Genomic DNA, 21,936 nt, shown 5'->3' with positions numbered 1-21,936 from the left:
CTACATGTGGTTTTTTACACTTCAGTTATAAAAATTTTTAAACATAGTGACCATGTTTGCTTTCTATGTGTGAAAGTCACAACCGTCTACTTGTTAGTAAAAATTAAAACCGTCACTGAATTATTGCTTGACTAGGCATGGTGCTATGGGAGGTGGTACGTTCTTGCGTTCCTCCGCCTCTGAACTGACATCCGGAAACAGTTATGGGGAATCTATAGTTTAATTTAGATTCCCTTACCATGGCTCAAGGCACCAATTTTTGCCTTAACAAACATTGTCAGAGGTGGAATAAGAGGTACATGGCAGATAATAATCGATGGACTGATTTGGATCCGAACTCCAGCGTATTACCACTATTTGTTATTATTATCGATTTTATTATTCGAATTTCGATAACTCTGAAACAGCTAATTTATGACATCATTCTTTTCTTTACTTTGCTCTCTGTCGTTCTTCTCTTTCTGTCAATGACCCTCTCCTCTCTTTTTTAGTGTTTCCTTCTGAAAACCCTTGACTTTTTGTAACTTTTCCCTTAATTTATTTCTGTTTTCGATATCTATGCCTATTCCGAACTCCTCCGTCTGTCTTAACTACAATAATCCATGAAATTTGAGTGTTTGGATTTTTGTCAAACAAGCTGATTACTTTTTCTCCCTGCTTATTGGTACTATTCTTCTTAAGCGACCATTAAAATAAATTCTCCATATTCTCATCATATCTGTTACATTCTATTTTAATTTTTGATAAATTTTATTTCTGTTTTGCTTCTGAAAAATACTTCACATTTAATTACATTAAAAATAATACACTGCATAGGACAAATTAAATCTGTGAGAAATACATGGGTTTCTGGAAGAGAGAACTTGAGAATTTACAGATTGCCAGTGAAGCCTAAAACCCGATTTAGTATTAAACACTGGACAATGTGCTATGAAGTTCTTATACAATACATTATTTGCAGGCCAGTCATTGTTCCTGAGGAATTTGGCAGATAATTATTTTGTAACAAATTAATTATTATAAATTGTATCATGCAGCTGTACAAGTTATACAGCAGATACTACAAAAGTAAGTACTCTCATCACGCTGCTCGTCTCATCCTGCAGTGTTAGCCTGGCAAGGTAGGCAGGACACTTGTGAGATTTCGAAAGTAGTAAAGAAACAATGACAGAACTGGATGGTTTCGACAGAAGTGAGAGCTGGGTTGGATGGGTAAAGAGACATGTGCCGTCCCAGGATAGCTCAGCAGTAAAATGATGGTCCACGAAAGATGTGCTGGGTCTGAGTGCTGGTTAGGCGCACGATTTAATTTGCCACAAGATTTATTTTCTTCGAAAATGTGAGATAGGGGTGCTGCTTGTCATCACACTCGTTCACTTACTAGAAATAGAGAGAGAAGACCTTCGCTTCCAAACCCAACGTGGTTCAGCAAGCAAATTAATGTGTCGCAGTATGCCATTACAGTTTTCTCTCAAGACAACTTGTAAATGGACTGCCGTTTTAGGAGATGAACTACCAACACAACTAACACCTCCAAACTCTGTTTAAATGAGATTGTAACTTGCTTTAACCAATTTCGTGACCCAATAAACAATCTGACCTACAAAAGGAATAAGTAATCAAATCAACAGCTCACACTTACAAAAAGACCGTCTAATGGAAAGTAAGATCGGCATTACTCGTACAACTGAACGTGAACCACTGTCACTCATGACACAGTACAAAAATTTTAACAGCGTAAAAGTGACCATCTTGTAATTGAGACGCTGTGTCATGTCGATCTTGGCCCCACTTTGTATTCGCTGTCCTTGGATACAGAAAATGACTAATTGCTAATAACACTTCTCCAAGTTATTTGAATGCTTACTTGGTTCGAAAGAAATGAATTTAGAAGAACTATTATGCACTGTGCATGTAATTTTGTGGAACTCAAACACATGCCACAAAAAATCTGTCATAGAAATTCTGCATTCAGCAACCGACGACAAAACTTACCGTCACATCTGTTAATCGGCGTGCAAAGAACGGGGTATTCATTACTATTAATGCAGGAAAACTATATGAAATCCGAACTGCGTCATCACCTGCACTAATTGCAATTATTAAGAGACAAAGAGGCGCCTTGCAACTTATGTGTATAAGAAGCCGTCAGATAAAAGCTGCAAGATTAAAGCTGCATCATAAATATGCATTACGTCTTCACTAAATGATTCAGGGAAGTTGAAATTAGTAACAGTAAATTCAGCGAGATGATCTGTATCAACTTCAGATTAAGTAAGCGAAAGAAATGAGCCACTTGACTTTCAAAACACACGTGGAACGTCAGTCGAAAATTTCGGTAACCACACGTACTCAAATCTAAGAGTATGATAACTAGTAAAATGCAGAATGACCTAAATTATAGAAGAGAATGATGAAACTGTAAGTATGGTGCCGCAACGAGCTACAAGTTCACGAGAAACACAAAGGCGCTGAACTTTCGTAACACTTTATGCCTAACCAGCCACTCGTCTGCAGAAATCATCATAAGTTTACCACGCGGCATTAACAAAAAATAAGCATACAATAGAAGTAGCTCGCTCATAGACCGACTGAACACGTCTTGCCTATTAGTAATCACTTCGAATAGATAGAACATTCTCACCAAAACTGGTGACTGCCGCTGCCGCCACAGAGCTGCGTCTACTTTTTTTTTTTTTCTTTATTGAGTTCCGATTCCCCCCGAAAGGGGCGGACTGGCAGCAGCTTAGTATGCCGCTCTTCAGCCTACAGACTTTAAGATGATGAATAATAAAAACAGGCGATAAAATCGGAGACTTAAAGAGTAACATGGCGAAAAAAAATCGTGGAACTTAAAGAACAGAGGGACGATGATGCTAAGAAACTACATACGAAGCAGACAGGTAAAACAATAGACAGACAATTAAAAAAACACGGCGACAGTCCGGTTTCTGTTCGTAAAAGACATAAAATTCACACCTAGCGACAGCATGGTTTCTGTTTGCAACACGAGAAAGACGAACAACACTGAACAGTCATTGGAACACCCCACTAAAAAGTTGGCAAATGTGACATACCACAGCCGCGAGCAGGTGGGGGGAAACTGGACAGATGATGGGAAAATAAAAAGGGGGAAGGAGAGCAAAAGCGAAGGGGGGGAGGCAGGAAAGGAGCCAATGGAGGATGAGGATCCATAAGAGGGGTGGGGGTGCTGTGCAGATGCGACAGGGAGTGGGGAAGGCAGAGGAGGGGAATACAAAAGGACTTTGGGGTGTGGGGTGGAGAAGGGAGGTTGGGAGAGGTTTGGTGGGGAGAAAACAGGATGGAAGGGGGGGAGAGGGAGCCCAGGGAAAGGACGGAGGAAAGGAGGGGGGGCAGGGATCAGAGTTGATAGGAGGGATAGATGGAGGGAGAGAGGGCATCATCCGGGAGGGGGAGTTGATGGAAGCCACTGTGGGAAAGAAGATGAAGGGTGTAGAGAAGGAGGGTAGGAGGGACACAACAGTGAAGGCATGGCAGGGGGTGGGGATGGGAGACGAGAGGAGCAACCAGGGTGTGAGGGGGATGAAGGCGGTGGGAGGTTTGAGTATACAGAGATGTTCAAGGAACAGGAGCAGATGGGGGAAAGGAATGAGGTCATAGAGGATCCGCATGGGGGTGGGAGGCGTATACGGAGGGCGAGGTGGAGTGCATGACGCTCAAGGATCTGGAGGGACTTATATAATTTGTGGGGGGGGGGGGGCGCAAATATCCAGGTGGTACTGGCATAACAGAGGATGGGACGGATTAAGGATTTGTAGGTGTGGAGGATGGTAGAAGGGTGCAACCCCCATGTCTGGCCAGAGAGGTGTTTGAGGAGTTGGAGGCGGTTGTGGGCTTTGGATTGGATGGAGAGAAGATGAGGGATCCAGGTGAGGTGACGGTCAATGATGAGGCCAAGATAGGTGAGGGTGGGGGTGAGGCGGACAGGACGGGCGCAGATGGTAAGGGAGAAATTCAGGAGCCGGAAGGAGCGAGTGGTACAACCTAGGATGATTGCCTGGGTCTTGGAAGGATTGATTTTCCGGAGACACTGGTTACACCATGCGGCAAAAAGGTCAAGGTGATTCTGGAGAAGGCATTGGGACCATTGGAGGGTAGGAGCGAGGGCGAGGAATGCGGTGTCATCGGCATATTGCAAGAGGTGTACTGGAGGGAGGGGGGGTTGGGGCATATCTGCCGTGTACAGGAGGTAGAGGAGAGGGGAGAGGACAGAGCCCTGGGCACACCTGCAGAGGAGTAGAACGTGTGGGAATTGGCATGATGGATGGTAAAATAGGAGGGGCGGCGGGAGAGGAAGTAGGCCGTCAGACGGATGTAGTTGACAGGAAGGACGTAGGTTTGGAGTTTAACTGCGTCTACCTCAGGCGCTCCTTCAAGAACCAAGTGTTTTTCAAACTATACGCGAGCATGACAGAACTAGCCTAAAGCTATCTCATTTTCAAAGCGCCCGGAACTCTCCAGGGGCAACATACACTACTGGCCATTAAAATTGCTACACCACGAAGATGACGTGCTACAGACGCGAAATTTAACCGACAAGAAGAAGCTTTTCAGAGCATTCACACAAGGTTGGCGCCGGTGGCGACACCTACAACGTGCTGACATGAGAAAAGTTTCCAACCGATTTCTCATAATCAAACAGCGTTCTCTGGTAAAACGTTGTTGTGATGCCTCGTGTAAGGAGGAGAAATGCGTACCATCACGTTTCCGACTTTGATAAAGGTCGGATTGTAGCCTATCGCGATTGCAGTCTATCGTATCGCGACATTGCTGCTCGCGTTGGTCGAGATCCAATGACTGTTAGCAGAATATGGAATCGGTGGGTTCCGGAGGGTAATACGGAACGCCGTACTGGATCCCAACGGCCTCGTATCACTAACAGTCGAGATGACGGGCATCTTATCCTCAAGGCTGTAACAGATCGTGCAGCCACGTCTCACTCCCTGAGTCAACAGATGGGACGTTTGCAAGACAACAACCATCTGCACGAACAGTTCGACGACGTTTGCAGCAGCATGGACTATCAGCTCGAACACCATGGCTGCGGTTACACTTGACGCTGCATCACAGACAGCAGCGCCTGCGATGGTGTACTCAACGACGAACCTGGGAGCACGAATGGCAAAACGTCATTTTTTTTTGGATGAATCCAGGTTCTGTTTACATCATCATGATGGTCGCATCCCTGTTTCGCGATCGTGGTGAGCGCACATTGAATGCGTGTATTCGTCATCGCCATACTGGCGTATCACCCGGCGTGATGGTATGGGGTGCCATTGGTTACACGTCTCGATCACCTCTTTTTCGCATTGACGGCACTTTGAACAGTGGACGTTACATTTCAGATGTGTTACGACCCGTGGATCTACCCTTCATTCGATCCCTGCGAAACCCTACATCTCAGCAGGATAATGCACGACCGCATGTTGCAGGTCCTGTACGGGCCTTTCTGGATACAGAAAATGTTCGAATGCTGCATTGGCCAGCACATTCTCCAGATCTCTCACCAATTGAAAACGTCTGGTCTATGATGGCCGATCAACTGGCTCGTCACAATACGCCAGGCACTACTCTTAATGAACTGTGGTATCGTGTTGAAGCTGCATGGCCAGCTGTACCTGTACACGCCATCCAAGCTCTGTTTGACTCAATGTCCAGGCGTATCAAGGCCGTTATTGAGGCCAGAGGTGATTGTTCTGAATACTGATTTCTCAGGATCTATGCATCCAAATTGCGTGAAAATGTAATCAAATGGTTCAAATGGCTCTGAGCACCATGGGACTTAACATCTGTGGTCATCAGTCCCCTAGAACTTAGAACTACTTAAACCTAACTAACCTAAGGACATCACACACATCCATGCCCAGGGCAGGATTCGAACCAGCGACGGTAGCAGCAGTGCGGTTCCGGATTGAAGCGCCTAGAACCGAAAATGTTATCAAATCTCCGTTCTAGTATAATATATTTGTCCAATGAATACTCGTTTATCATCTGCATTTCTTCTTGGTGTAGCAATTTTAATGGCCAGTAGTGTATTTCCACAGCACCGTCTCTAAGAGACGCAAATCTAAGAAACCATACTGCATATTGATACTGGTTACAGAACTCCCTTACAAAGACCGCGAGTTATTGAAGGCAAAACTGTTAATTTTTTTAGGTGGTGATTTTTATTCTTTTATATTTTTTATTAAGCTTGCTATTATATCCTTTGGCTTTATTTGAGTTCGGGGTACTTTAATTGATGATTCGTTTATCATTATATTTTTATTTCTTGTTAGAAGCGGAATAAATGAAAGAGTGTCGTTCAAGCAGCATCTTCCAAAATTAATAGTATACTTTTGCAAGAAGTAACAAAATCACTTAATTATGTTCAGTAGGTAAGCATCATAGGTAAACGAAACTGTAAGCATAAAGCTGGGCTCAAGTGGTGGCTACGGAAATATGGAGATTTTCTCGGATCCTATGAACATATAAAAGGCAGAGACGTGATCGTAAGTTATTTCGCCACTGTAGATGTTCGGCAGGTCCAGAAAAAAAACTCTTTCAACTCTATAAAGTAATTTCGTTGCAGTCGGTAGGACATGGAAGAAAAACATTCATTTTTCAAGGCCGAAGAAAGATGTGAAATTCAGACAATGCGGGAACTTGTTACAGACAGTAATTGGGCTGGAGCGAGATTTCAGCGAATGAAAAGGTAATGAGCTCAACATATTTTGCACAAAATGTAGGCAGTAGAGGATCTGTGGTATGTTTTGGATGTCAAGCAAGAGACGAATGATGTTTGGTGTTTGGTGTATGTCAACTGACAGATTCAAAAAATGCTTCCGTACTAAAATGTAACTCACATAATTATGATGATGGAGACTGTCATAAACGCTCATTTTCACAAAGTACACCAGAAGCAATCTCCTTAAAGAAAAAACCTACGAAAGACGTTATTGGTCAGTACAAATGACGTAAGCTGTAAAGGGCAGATTCTGAATACTGACCTCATGTTCTATTATACCAAGTGATCACTTTATATTTACCTCATTCACTATCAAGTCACATTAATGCGATCATCTGTTAGAAGCTACGCATGAGCGTATAATCCATAGATCTCGAGGCGTATCGAGTGGAGCACTGTGGCGAAGTGTATATGTAAATGGAGTGACAGGTCATCAACAAATCTTTTACAAACAAAAGTAATAATATGAAAAGGGAGTGTTTTATCCGATTTCAAAAACTCAACAAGAACAACTATCTAACCTTTGGAGACAGGGTCAGTATTTCTGAAACGGATCAGTCTCTCAATTGTTCTGCTGCTAAAGTGTACCGTGAGTGGAATGGGCTGTGTACAAAACCGCTCACTTTTACGCATTTGGTTTCTACTTTCCCACACTAAGGTTATGAGTGTATAATGCGAGAGGACACACTGCCCTCCACTTATTTCCACTCAACTGACAAATCATGAGGTATTTAATGCCAAAGTCGTTTATTGTCTCAAATGGAAAGATACAATGTTTTCCGTTCAATGCAGAGGTTGCCAGGCGGACATACATTCGTTCGCTGTGTAGTCATCTCGGCAACGTACTGCCCTTTACAAAGGTACTGGATGCTCTATTCAGGTGCACTCAACACAGTTATATTGGACAAGTTGCCCTGACCAGTATGTCGAGTACTATATGCCAATACAAGTGGCAGAGTGAGTGACAGATCTCACTAATTGCGGTACTTGGAACGTTTACATGTTCAACCATACTCCAAAAACCTCCACACCGTGTGTGGCGGAGAGTACTTACAGGTAACACTACCTTCAACAATGTCGCATACCATCGTAATTGCTGCTAAATTTGCGATGCAGTAAGAAGGACGGACAACTGTGGTGAGTCCCTCTTATTGGCATGGACTTTCCTAATATGTGTATGCGAGAAAGTGATATGTTGCGTGATTCTTGTTGGACCAAACCAGTTTGACGACGGCACGCAAAATTTTTTTAAGTAACAATCTGCTCAAATGATGTTATACTTGGAACAGAATGTCCATTTATTATGTCGTTTTCACTGTTGCACCATTTAGGTTGTATAGCTACACTCCTGGAAATTGAAATAAGAACACCGTGAATCCATTGTCCCAGGAAGGGGAAACTTTATTGACACATTCCTGGGGTCAGATACATCACATGATCACACTGACAGAACCACAGGCACATAGACACAGGCAACAGAGCATGCACAATGTCGGCACTAGTACAGTGTATATCCACCTTTCGCAGCAATGCAGGCTGCTATTCTCCCATGGAGACGATCGTAGAGATGCTGGATGTAGTCCTGTGGAACGGCTTGCCATGCCATTTCCACCTGGCGCCTCAGTTGGACCAGCGTTCGTGCTGGACGTGCAGACCGCGTGAGACGACGCTTCATCCAGTCCCAAACATGCTCAATGGGGGACAGATCCGGAGATCTTGCTGGCCAGGGTAGTTGACTTACACCTTCTAGAGCACGTTGGGTGGCACGGGATACATGCGGACGTGCATTGTCCTGTTGGAACAGCAAGTTCCCTTGCCGGTCTAGGAATGGTAGAACGATGGGTTCGATGACGGTTTGGATGTACCGTGCACTATTCAGTGTCCCCTCGACGATCACCAGTGGTGTACGGCCAGTGTAGGAGATCGCTCCCCACACCATGATGCCGGGTGTTGGCCCTGTGTGCCTCGGTCGTATGCAGTCCTGATTGTGGCGCTCACCTGCACGGCGCCAAACACGCATACGACCATCATTGGCACCAAGGCAGAAGCGACTCTCATCACTGAAGACGACACGTCTCCATTTGTCCCTCCATTCACGCCTGTCGCGACACCACTGGAGGCGGGCTGCACGATGTTGGGGCGTGAGCGGAAGACGGCCTAACGGTGTGCGGGAGCGTAGCCCAGCTTCATGGAGACGGTTGCGAATGGTCCTCGCCGATACCCCAGGAGCAACAGTGTCCCTAATTTGCTGGGAAGTGGCGGTGCGGTCCCCTACGGCACTGCGTAGGATCCTACGGTCTTGGCGTGCATCCGTGCGTCGCTGCGGTCCGGTCCCAGGTCGACGGGCACGTGCACCTTCCGCCGACCACTGGCGACAACATCGACGTACTGTGGAGACCTCACGCCCCACGTGTTGAGCAATTCGGCGGTACGTCCACCCGGCCTCCCGCATGCCCACTATACGCCCTCGCTCAAAGTCCGTCAACTGCACATACGGTTCACGTCCACGCTGTCGCGGCATGCTACCAGTGTTAAAGACTGCGATGGAGCTCCGTATGCCACGGCAAACTGGCTGACACTGACGGCGGCGGTGCACAAATGCTGCACAGCTAGCGCCATTCGACGGCCAACACCGCGGTTCCTGGTGTGTCCGCTGTGCCGTGCGTGTGATCATTGCTTGTACAGTCCTCTCGCAGTGTCCGGAGCAAGTATGGTGGGTCTGACACACCGGTGTCAATGTGTTCTTTTTTCCATTTCCAGGAGTGTATTTTCAAGACTATGATACAACCCATGAATTGTGTGATTACGTTTCTGTATTCTAAATCCGACGTTCTTTAGTGTGTATCTCCTTGCCTTCCCAACCACACTCTCCTGTGCGATAATACGTATTGTAGATAAAAGATTAATATTCAATGTTGATACATCGATAAATTTATGTTTTTCATTTAAAGTGGGAGTCATGTATCTACCTTATGTTACTAAGTATTTTCTTTGTGTATCTTTAGTCAGGTGTACCATGCATGACAATTAAATCACTTGAATAGAATATTAAAAAGAAACATAGGTTTTATATGTACCATCCCATCTAATTCTTACTGCATCCAAATAAATTACAAAAATGGATGTACATTTGTTTGTATGTATGTATATTCCACAACTCCTCCTAAACAACTGTACTGATTTCAACCAAACTTGTGACACATACCACTTACTGTCTGGAAAGAATCACTGTGGGGGTAAAAACCACCATCTTGGTGGTGAAAAAGCAGTGTAGCGCACGACGCGCCAATACTAATAATTCAGTCACCCAATCTGTTTTGTTTCATTCAGATATATTTCAGCACTTTTTGAGCTATCTTCAGTGGTTTATTTTTAATATTCTCTCTGAAAAATTGTTGTTACACATTAACATTTAGCGAAACTTTTGATACATAGTTTTTACAGTTCTGAATGAAGAATTGTTGTTAAATATTATACATTATTTGTTCATGGTTCACAGTTGAGAAGTGTATTAACGACCTGATGCACTGTGTGTTGTTTGTAACATTATGCAAAGATCTGTTTATAGCATAATTGGCAAAAAGAGTGGATGTATGCTTTAGTTTATATACCTTACATGGAAGTTTACACACCTTACATGGAAGAAAGTAAAAGTTGTACTCTACATCTACATCTACATCTACATGGATACTCTGCACATCACATTTAAGTGCCTGGCAGAGGGTTAATCGAATCACCTTTGCAATTCTCTAGTATTCCAATCTCGTAAAGCGCTCGTAAAGAATGAACACCTATATCTTTCCGTACGAGCTCTGATTTCCCTTATTTTATCGTGGTGATCGTTCCTCCCTATGTAGGTCGGTCTCAAAAAAACATTTTCGCATTCGGAGAAGGAAGTTGGAGATTGGAATTTCGTGAGAAGATTCCGTCGCAACGAAAAATGCCTTTCTTTTAATGATGTCCATCACAAATCTGATATCATTTCAATGGCATTCCCTCCCGTATTTTGCTACAATACAAAACGTGGTGCCCTCCTTTGAACGTACTCCGTCAGTCCTATCTGGTAAGCATCCCACACTGCGCAGCAGTATTCTAAAAGAGTTCGGACAGGTGTAGTGTAGGCAGTCTCCTCAGTAGGTCTGTTACATTTTCTAAGTGTCCTGCCAATAAAACGCAGCCCTTGGTTAGCCTTCCCCACAACGTTTTCTTTGTGTTCCTACCAATTTAAGTTATTCGTAATTGTAATATCTAGGTAATTAGTTGAATTTATGGCTTTTAGATTAGACTGATTTATCGTGTAACCGAAGTTTAACGAGTTCCATTTAGCACTCATGTGCATGACCTCACAATTTTCGTTATTTAGGGTCAACTGCCACTTTCTGCACTATTCAGATAGTTTTTCTAAATCGTTTTGCAGTTTGTTTTGATCTTCTGATGACTTTATTAGTCGATAAACGACATCGTCATCTGCAAACAACCGAAGACGGTTGCTCAGATTGTCTACCAAATCGTTTATATACATAAGGAACAGCAAAGGGCCTATAACACTACCCTGGAGAACGCCTAAAATCACTTCTGTTTTGCTCGATGACTTTCCGTCAATTACTACAAACTGTGACCTCTCTGACAGGAAATCGCAAATCCAGTCCATAACGGAGACGATATTCCATAAGCACACAATTTCGTTACGAGCCGCTTCTGTGGTACAGTGTGAAAAGCCTTCCGGAAATTCAGGAATACGGAATCGATCTGAAATCCTTTGTCAATAGCACTCATCACTTCATGTGAATAAAGAGCTAGTTGTGTTTCACAAGAAAGATGTTTTCTAAACCCATGTTGACTGTGTGTCAATAGATCGTTTTCATCGAGATAATTCGTAATGTTCGAACACAATATATGTTCTAAAATCCTGCTGCATATCGACGTTAACGATATGGGCCTGTAATTTAGTGGGTTGCTCCTACTACCTTTCTTGAATATTGGTGTGACCTGTGCAACTTTCCAGTCTTTGGGTACGGATCTTTCGTCGAGCGAACGGTTGTATATGATTGTTAAGAATGGAGCTAACGCATCAGCATACTCGGAAAGGAACGAACCTAATTGGTGTACAGTCTGGAGCAGAAGACTTACTTTTATTAAGCGATTTGAGTTGCTTTACTACTCCGAAGATATTTACTTTTACGTTACTCATGTTGGCAGCTGTTCTCGATTCGAATTCTGGAATATTTACTTCGTCTTCTTTTGTGAAGGCGTTTTGGGAGGCTGTGTTTTGCAACTCTGCTTTGGCAGCACTGTCTTCGATAGTATCTCCAATATTATTGCGCAGAGACGGCATTGATTGTTTTTTGCCGCTAACACACTTCACATACGACCAGAATCTCTTTGTTGCTGCCAGGTTTCGAAACAAAGTTTCGTTGCGGAAACTGTTATAGGCATCTCGCATTGAACTCCGCGCTAAATTTCGAGCTTCTGTAAAGGATCGCCCAATCCTGGGGAATTTGCCTCTGTTTAAATCTGGCATGTTTGTTTCGTTGTTTCTGCAACAATGTTCTATTCCGTCTGATTTATCTCTCGCATAAGTCAAATGAGCTACGCATTTTCTGTTGTGTGTTATAAGAAATATTATCAGATTCATTCAGGATATTTGATCTAGTAAATAAAATAAGAACTTACAGAAAAGTAAAGGAATTAAAGTAGCAAATTTCTTTTATATGACGGCCTTATCCAGTTCAGTCTAGGCAGCCGTAATTAATAGAGAGAGTAACCATAGGCATATTTTACATAGTTTACATTATCAGATTAACTGTTGATATGACGAGACCTCACAGTAAACAGGATAACCAGCCGTGCCAGGATCGTTTATACTTACTTACAGTGCATACGTTTTAATACGAGTATTTGTGTGACAGCTGGGGCTTACGTTGATCATACAAAACGGAAATACCGTGGGCAGGCCTAACTTTAAAATAAACAGCGTGACATCGATTGTTTCTTATATAGCTGTGACATAACGAACCAGTCCAAAATTTGTAAGTCTGGAATATAGTGTTGTATGGAAGTGTCTTTGAGATGTGGTGCTACAGAAAGATGTTGATGAAGTGGATTGATGAGTTCAGGAAAGACGAGATCACCCGCAGAATTGGCAGGAAAGAAACATGAGCAAAACCCTGAATAGGAGATGGGACACGATGGTTGGACGTAAGGCTGAGATCAGGGAATAGCTTTCATGGAGTTTCTGTTGCGTAATTTATTGCTGTATGTAATCGCAAGTAATTGGCCTGTTCTTCAGTGACGCAGGGTATCACTCTTACTTGCTGTGTGCAGGTACATGGTGTATATGGACGAGAACGGCGACGCGGAGGGCAACTACACGCTGCTGGCCCGCCAACGCCACCACAGGGAGCCCGGCGAGTACGGCATGTACCCGGTGGGCGTATTCACCAGGTCCGCCAGCGGGCGGCGGGCTCTCCCGGTGAGTCACCATATTACTTTCCAATCTTCTTAAACTATACTGCAGTATACTGCTTCACTACTGGGGATTTCAAACATGATTCATGTTTGATACTCACTGGCTGAACGTCTAGAGCATTGAAAAGATGTTACAGGGCGAATATCAATCAAAACACAACAAGGGTAATAATTGAGCCGTGCTGCGGATAGCGTTGATGCTGATTGTATGCTTCCCCCCTCTGTTGGAGGCCAGACGGTATCGTTTAGTTGACATGGTTGCGGTTGTTTGTCTTCTCGTGTTGACTGGCGCCATTCGATTTAGGCAGCGATGACCTCAGCAGTTTGGTCCCATAGAACTTACCACAAATTTCTATTGCTGCATCAGTCTGCGTTCGGCAGGGCAGCAGTGCGCACCGCGCTCCGCCGTCCACGCCGCTGCGCGCGGAGTGTTTTGTTTACTTCCTCGTCACCGCGCTTCTTAGTCGAACAACATATAATGGCCAACTCTTACAGGAAGAACAGTCTTAACTTCACCTTCTCAAATGAATACGCACGACCCAAAGCACTGGCCGTCGAACGCTTCCTACGCGAAGACGTGAAGATCCCCCGTGACGAACTCATCGGCATACACCTATCGATCATTAGCAGCGTCGTTTATGTTAAGATGACTTCCGACGCTGCCTGCAATGCGATTATTCAAAGGACACGACATGGACTAAAATTTCGGCACTCCGACGGAAACGTCGGGCCTATAGATGTCGACCATGCAGGACTTGGCCTTCGGACGATCCGTGTATTCGAACTGCCTTTCGAGGTGAATGAAGATGAAGTCATCGCGGCGCTAAGCCCGTTCGGAAAAGTCCAGAGCCACGTAGCAGAGACATGGGCACAGTTTACGACGTATCCGGTGCTTAATGGTGTGAGACAAGTCCGAATCGATCTCAAACGGCACGTACCATCGTACATTTCTATCGGCGGCTGCCGTGCGGTGGTCATTTACGACGGACAACCTCGAACATGTTCCGGTTGTGGCAAAGAAGGCCACGTCCGTAATGAATGCCTGCAACGCCGCATCACACAACTACGGCATGACGACACGAACACCGACAGAACCACGACCACCCTTCCAGTCACCTATACGGCGACACTGCACGTTTAGCCCTCTCAAGACGCCGTTCATGGGCGTCTCTCTGGTCCGATACACCCGGAGACGTCCCAGCACCTTGACACCGGCGATGCCGCCTGTGAACATGTCCAACAGCCGGACACGCCCACGCTAGAAGATCACAAGGATACCAACGAGACTGTTCTGGAGAATGACGACCGCATCATAACACCCGCGGCTTTTATACCGGGACGACGTGAATCTCTTCCTTCCTCAGACACCGAAACTCATTGCCGAAAGCAGAAGTCGCCCAAACGACGAAAAAAACGCCGCAAGACGTCAGAATCGACCATTGAGCCCCCTCCGCAGGACGAAGAGATGGCACATCACTCTGACGGAGAACACGATAACACTTTCTCCTCTGCCACGGAGACGCGTCATCCACAAGACGGTGAACCGTCCAACTGAGATCGTGCGCAAGTCCCGCGCCCAGAAGCCATGGAACATAGCACGCCTGTTGTCACCGACGCAATTGCGCCGACTCAGCCAGCGCTGCCACCTCTCGCCGATGTCAAACCTGTCGGACATTTTTCATGGGCGGATGACACGGATTTCCCACCTCCATCTGATGCGGAAATGAGATCTGTTCCTCCGTTAGACCAACACTAACATGGGGGAAGTTTCTACGGCGACCTCTATGGACTTCACGCATCCACGACGACAATCTTCACCAGCTACGAACCTATCGGCAGCACGGATCTCCCATCAGGCGTACCGAATAGCTACTATCAATACTAATAATATCGGCTCCCACGTTAAACTTCAACTGCTCTGTGACACGCTAAGAGCAGCGGACATCGACATCGCCCTGTTACAAGAACTGAGGACACCAACTTGGACTGGGTGTTATGGATATGAGACGTACGCCGCCCCTGCAGCTATGGAACACACAGGAGCAGCCATCCTCCTACGAGAAGGGATTGCAGTTTCCGATGTCGCATACCTCCCAACGGCGCGAGGGGTGGCCATAACAGTTGAAGGACTCAAAATCATAAATCTCTACGCTCCATCGGGCACTGATAAACGGAGGGATCGCTCCCAGTTCTACGCAGAAGATATCACGCCTTTATTCCTCGGCCGATACGATCATCTCCTCGTAGGCGGAGATTTCAACTGTGTTCTCGAGCGCACAGACCAATACCCCCATTTCACCACTTGTCCGGAACTTCGCTTCCTCGTCCCCCGCCTTCGTCTCCTCGATACTTGGCGAGTGGTACACGGCGACCGCCCGGGGTATACACACATCACGAGCCACTCCGCCAGCAGACTTGATAGAATATACATCTCTGACGCTCTGAAATCAGTTCTCCTCGACGCGGAACGTTGGCCGTCTGCCTTTCGGATCATGACATCTACATCTGTACCATGAACCGACGTCGACAATCTATATGGCGCAGTGCAGGACCTTGGAAACTCAATGTCACGCTACTGCGGGACGCTGAATGTCGACAACAGATCACCGACACGTGGCACACCTGTGTTCAACGCATTATGCGTTACGAGACCACACTGCAGTGGTGGTTGCTGTGCGCCAAACCGGCCATCCGACGCACATTGACACACTATGGCAGAGCCAACGCATCAAGGCAAAGATTTTAAGCTTGACCAGATGCCGTCTAGAGGGAGCCATTGTACGAGCACGCAGCCAAGATAGGATTAACGGTGAATTACCTTCTATGCATCATATTGTTCAAAATGTTCGTCGACGCAGACAGGCTTTAATGTCAACTTTAGACCTACCTGATGGACGACGGCTGACTTCGTAAGCTACCATTGCGGATGCATTCACAACGCACTACAGACTTTTCTATCAAGAAGTACCTGCTGGTGCAGAGGCCATTGCTGAGGTTGCCCAGGAGACACTTGGTACTCTAAACGCAGCGGCTGCAGCCCTCCTGACTTCTGAAGTGATCACCGACGACGTCCAAGGCGCTGTGGCCAAAGGGTCTCTGAATCGATCTCCCGGCCCGGATGGTTTACCGCTCGAATTTTACAGAACCTTCCAAGATTTGATGTTGCCACGATGGAGGGTCATGTACTTGGAACTGTTGTCCGGCGCGGCGAACCCGCCGCCAATGTTCATGGAAGGCTTACTTGTACCAGTCCCGAAACCCGCAGGAGGAGCACGACTCGACAGTTATCGGCCAATCACGTTACTAAATTCCGACTTCAAGATTTTCACACGTCTTCTAGCAGTGCGACTCAAGCATCTCTTACGAGACATTGTTTCCCACGAACAAACATCCTTAGGCGGCGACCGTAATATACAGACAGCCCTCAGTGAATATCGAGATGTGATCGCTGTGGCAACACACTCGCGACTGCCAAGCGCTTTAATCTCCATCGACTTCAAACAAGCGTTTGACCGCGTCAATCATGCATTCCTGTACGCAGTGATGGACCGAATGGCAATTCCCCCGCCGTTCACGCAAGTGATTATGCGGCTCCTTCGTGGAGCAACGTCCAGACTTCTCGTCAACGGCAGACTGACAGAACCTATACGGATTGAACGCTCAGTACGGCAGGGTTGCCGTTTGTCGACGGTGCTTTATGCCATTGCGATGGAACCCCTCATTTGCGGATTACGGCGACGTTTGACAGGTATTCCACTCCGGGATCATATGTTCCGCTGCCGAGCTTACGTGGACGACTTGGCCCTCGTCATACGTTCAGCGGCCGACGTACAAGCTGCGATGCAGTGGATTACCCATTACAGTGCAGGGGCAGGGAGCGTTATGAACGTGGCAAAATCATGCGCCATGAAGATCGGCCGCGGCCTTCCCGCAGACAGCGTAGTCCCATTTCAGCTGGTGGACACTCTTCGTTGTCTCGGAGACATTCGCCGCTTCTCGGCGATCAATTTTCGGGCGCTACTGCAACGCGTCCGGGCCAACATACAAAATCACATATTACGCCCGCTGAATATGTGCCAGAGAGTCACCTTCGTCAATACCCATCTGGCAGCCCGGATACCCCACATAGCGCAGATTCTGCCCATCACTGCGACAATGGCGGCCAGATTATAGGCGGCTTTCGGCTGTTTTCTTTGTTTTGGACACATATTCAAGTCCAGTATGAAGCTCTCACCTTACCGAAGCGGGACGGTGGCCTCGATCTGGTTAATGTGAGAGCCAGGACTACGGCACTTTACATCAATACTATGCTCCGGTTATGGAAAAGCCAAAATGCTACTTTTACTGGAATGTTGACCACTGAGCTCGCATCTGTTTCGAGAAACCCACCGACGTCTCTGGCACACATCCCACCTCCGATGTCACATATCGGCAGTTTCTTTTTGGAGTATAGCTACATATGCACCGAGCTCCCCAGGACCAGGCAGACGACCACCCGCGACATCTATTGCCTTCTCCAAAAGTCTCCACCCCGCAATCCCGTCGAAACACGTCACCCCCAGGTTTCATGGCCTACAGTTTGGAAAGCGATCCACCAACCATATCACACCACTGACACCACCTCTATGTGGTACCTTCTCGTCAACGGCAAGAATACTACAAGACAGAAACTGCATCGCATTGCACTGGTGGACTCACCCCTGTGCCTCAAGTGCAATGTCGAAGATACAGATTTACATCGTTTTGAGTGTGGGCCAGCAGCAGCTGTCTGGACCCTCTCACAGAAGATTGTGGCTTTCTACCTCCGAGTACCACCACATCACGTTTCTCCTACCATGATGATATATCCCGACTCGGCCTACTTTCCATCGGCTAAGTGGCACGCCATCACATGGATCAGTGGCATGGCTGTCAACTACCTCATCCGCGACGACATCGTCGATCCGGCGGACTTTTGGACACGCCTCCAAGTACATCACCACACTCTTCGCCGACATCGACACTATCGGGCCACTTTCGCGAACTATTTACAGAGTATTTTCACCAACCCGCCTCAAAGCTGGAATCTCAACGAACTGTGCCAGCCAAGACTGGACGATCCCACGTTCCCCCTTTAATGGTCAATGATAGAATGCATTTTGTTCTGATGGCGCGCCAAAGTGGAGCATGGCGCGGAAAGTATTCCTATTTTATTTCACTTCTCTTTTCTCCTCCTCTTCTAAGTTTGTTTTCCTTACACATGTAACAAAAAACAATAAATAAATAAATAAAAAAAAGAAGGCAGTTGCGGAAATATAGCTACCTTTTTATGTTTTACGTTTTCCAAGGATATTGTGTTATTTTATGAAGAATGTCGTCTTTTATTTTCATACGCAAGAGGTTTTTAGTTGTTTGCTCCTTACCTGCAGCTTAACAAAAAAAAAAGTGGTCAGCGTGACGGATTACCGTCCTACGGGCGCGGGTTCGATTCTCGGATGGCTTAACCTTTTTAAATGTTCGGATAATAAGTTGCCGTCTCTTTATCTAAGAATAGATTATGAATGCAGCTAGCCGCTATCTCTGTGCAATGTCTTGTCTGTATAGACGTGTATCTGTTGCCTTTACGAGTAAGATCCCTTCACCTTCACACATAAATATATACAGTAAAGTAAGGCCCTCCCCGTTCTTGGCTGATCCGTGATAAGACAGGCGAAAAATTAGACTAATGGAGGATTATTAGTATTATCTCTATTTTTCATTCGCTCTCTCTCTCTCTCCTTTATCTATGTACAGTTTTTAATATAATATTTCATTACGTGAAATCAGCCAAATAGGATCTTTGGTGGAGTCCTTCGTCTTGGTAATCAGCGGCTGGCTTGTTGTAAGAGATCTTTACATTATTATTACTGTTAAACACTGCAGTCAGTCGGGAGAATCAATAGCTTGGACAATTTGTTTCTTTTACGAAAGATTGCCAATTCCAGATGTGTACGAAGCCTTTTTGGACGTTTTAACACAGACTCAGTGATTGCAGGCTCTCTTCGACACAGCTGAAACTTCCCCACTAATTACAGGACCAACGTGATCATCAAATGATTCAGAAAAAACTAATTCGTTCATGCACTCCAGAACAAAAAAGTCACAAATCTTATTTATGGAGGAAATTGTGTATTAAATCCATCTCCATTACATGTCCAGAACTCCGGTGATTCCACGCCTTAATTATTTTCCGTTTACAGTCTGTTTCTCTTCAAACAAATCGCTAGCGGCACGAATGTTAATTGGCTCGCTGTAGCGAGAAGAAAAGCAGAATATGTATCTCTCAGAAACACGTCAATCCCTCAACAGATACTCCAGAAGCTGACCTCCTTACCACTCTTAACAACCATGGAGAATGCATATATGCATCTCTGTTATTTCAAAGAATAAACGCACTAGAAAATACTTTGGCGTCGTCGTGCTGTCGCCGCATATATTACTAGAAAATCAGATCAGATAACTTTTCCAAAGTGAATGAATGTGGATGGTTTGATTGAAAATGATTAATTGGTGCGTGGTAGAGGGTATTTTCTGTGGGGACATTACAGTGGGTCGGGGATTTTCTCCGCTCAGGGACTGGGTGTTGTGCTGTCTTCATCATCATTTCATCCCCATCCGGCGCGCAAGTCGCCCAATGTGGCATCGAATATAAAAAGACAAAGGTGGCCGGACCTGCCCCGCAAGGGGCCTCCCGGCCTATAACGCCAAACGCTCATTTTCATTTCCACTGCTAACTTTACACATGAAAAATTATACTGTATAAATCAATACTTACGAGGAGCATTGAATAAATAGTACGGAACACATTTTGTTTCTGGAAGCAGATTGGCCGGCCAAAGTGGCCGAGCGGTTCTAGGCGCTTCAGTCTGGAACCGCGCGCCCGCTACGGTCGCAGGTTCGAATCCTGCCTCGGGCGTGGATGTTTGTGGTGTACTTAGGTTATTTACGTTCAAGTAGTTCTAAGTTATAGGGGACTGATGACCTCAGATGTTGAGTCCCATAGTGCTCAGGGCCATTTGAACCATTTTGAAAGCAGATTGGTTTTATCCAGGATTCCAATACACCATATTATTCCCAACTCATTTGGCTACAAAATGCTATTTTTCAATATAATCTCCGTTTAATGCGACGGCCTTGCGGCATCTGACTGAAAGGGCCTTTATGCCCACACGGTACTACTCCACTGATCAACGTCAGAGTCGCCGGCTTGTTGCATCAATAATCTCCTCATCATCCACAAACTGCTTCCCGAGAACTGCATCCTTTACTGAGCCAAACAGATAGAAGTCGGAAGGTGTGAGTTCTGGGCTGTAGGTGGATGAGGAAGATACACTCCTTTGAGTACCCCAACAGGTGGTTGAGTCACCATTACCAGCAGAGACGTACAGTTGAGCAGCGAGGTGTCTGACTGTGATTCGCCGATCATCTCGAATGAGATTGTAGCCACGTTCCAACGTTTCAGGAGTCACAGCTGTGTGCGTCCGCCCGGCACGCGGAAGATCGGACAGATTTGAGCGACAATGTTGCGATGATGACAGACGCCCCGCCCAGCGACTCACCGTGCTTTTGTCCACTACCAGGTCTCCATAGACATCCTGAAAGCGCTTGTGAATATCTGCGATGCTCTGGTTTTCCGCCAAAAGAAACTGAATGACAGCTCTCCGCTTTGGACCCGTCTCCGTTACAGAAGCCAATTTGAAGGCTTCCTATAGCGCCGCCACCTATCGGAAATTCATGGAACCATAGGGGCTGAAGCGAAATACTACTCCACGATGTTCCACGACAAATTCCGCATTTTTTCAATGGAAAATGGCCGATAAAAAAAATAATGGTGCATTACTTATTGAACGTCCCTCGTAACACTTGTAAATAAAGATATTCATGATAGTTTACAGCCTGGTAATGAAATTAATACCTCAATGAATTAACCTCTGAGTAATTAACAAACATAACACGTTTCCTATTCCTTGACCTCGCACTACCAACCACTCACTTCAGCCTCAGCAACTCAACTCTTAATAATGAAGTTAATTTTCAATGACACATTATTGCAAGGACTATTAATAATAAACGTTCTGAGCAGTGAGCAGATATCTGCCCACATCACGAGGTTTCCCACTGGACTCGGCTGCCTACACCACCCAACTACGAGCAGCGACAATGGAGCTTCTGCTTCGAGTGCTTTGACCTGTCATAGCCCAGGAGAATCCATGCTGCCTTGCGTCGTTGCCCTTCGCTCAGCCAATAAAAAGCGCAGACACTCCCCCCCAATGGACTGCGACACCTTAACTCACGACCAAGGCGCTACCAATTCTTAACATTCTACCCAACAGTGGGGCTTGTAACATTTCAGTTTACTGAGTACCAGTTTGTTACAAAACCTTACACATTCTCCCCTTTAAATTTTTTCAGAATGGGATGATTCATGTTTACATACAACGTTAATACTTTATTCCAGCATTGTGCCATCAATATTATCATTACTCACAACTTCTCTCTCTTTACTTGGCACTTTGACCAGTGATAAATAATATAAAAGAGCATGGAATTACAGCACCGACTAATCAATGTCTACTGAACACCTCCCGCAAGAAAACCACCACCCTCTTCCTGGTGCACACTGCCCTGCAGACTGTCGTTTTCGATCTGAGAATCAACGTTCAAAGGACCCCTAAGCCCTT

At 45.7% G+C, this 21,936-nt stretch overlaps 1 protein-coding gene across 1 annotated transcript in view; it reads left to right on the top strand.

The window, feature by feature from the left end:
- LOC126162937 (guanylate cyclase 32E) overlaps nt 1-21,936 on the top strand; it is a 935,168-nt gene that overhangs the window by 580,149 nt on the left and 333,083 nt on the right. Inside the window, exon 9 of the mRNA XM_049919769.1 lies at nt 13,094-13,241. Coding sequence (XP_049775726.1) covers nt 13,094-13,241 — 148 coding nt within the window. The remainder of the gene's footprint in view (nt 1-13,093; nt 13,242-21,936) is intronic.

This window comes from Schistocerca cancellata, chromosome 1, assembly GCF_023864275.1.
Source record: "Schistocerca cancellata isolate TAMUIC-IGC-003103 chromosome 1, iqSchCanc2.1, whole genome shotgun sequence".
Taxonomy (NCBI): domain Eukaryota; kingdom Metazoa; phylum Arthropoda; class Insecta; order Orthoptera; family Acrididae; genus Schistocerca; species Schistocerca cancellata.
This window is presented reverse-complemented; position numbering and strand designations above follow the sequence as displayed.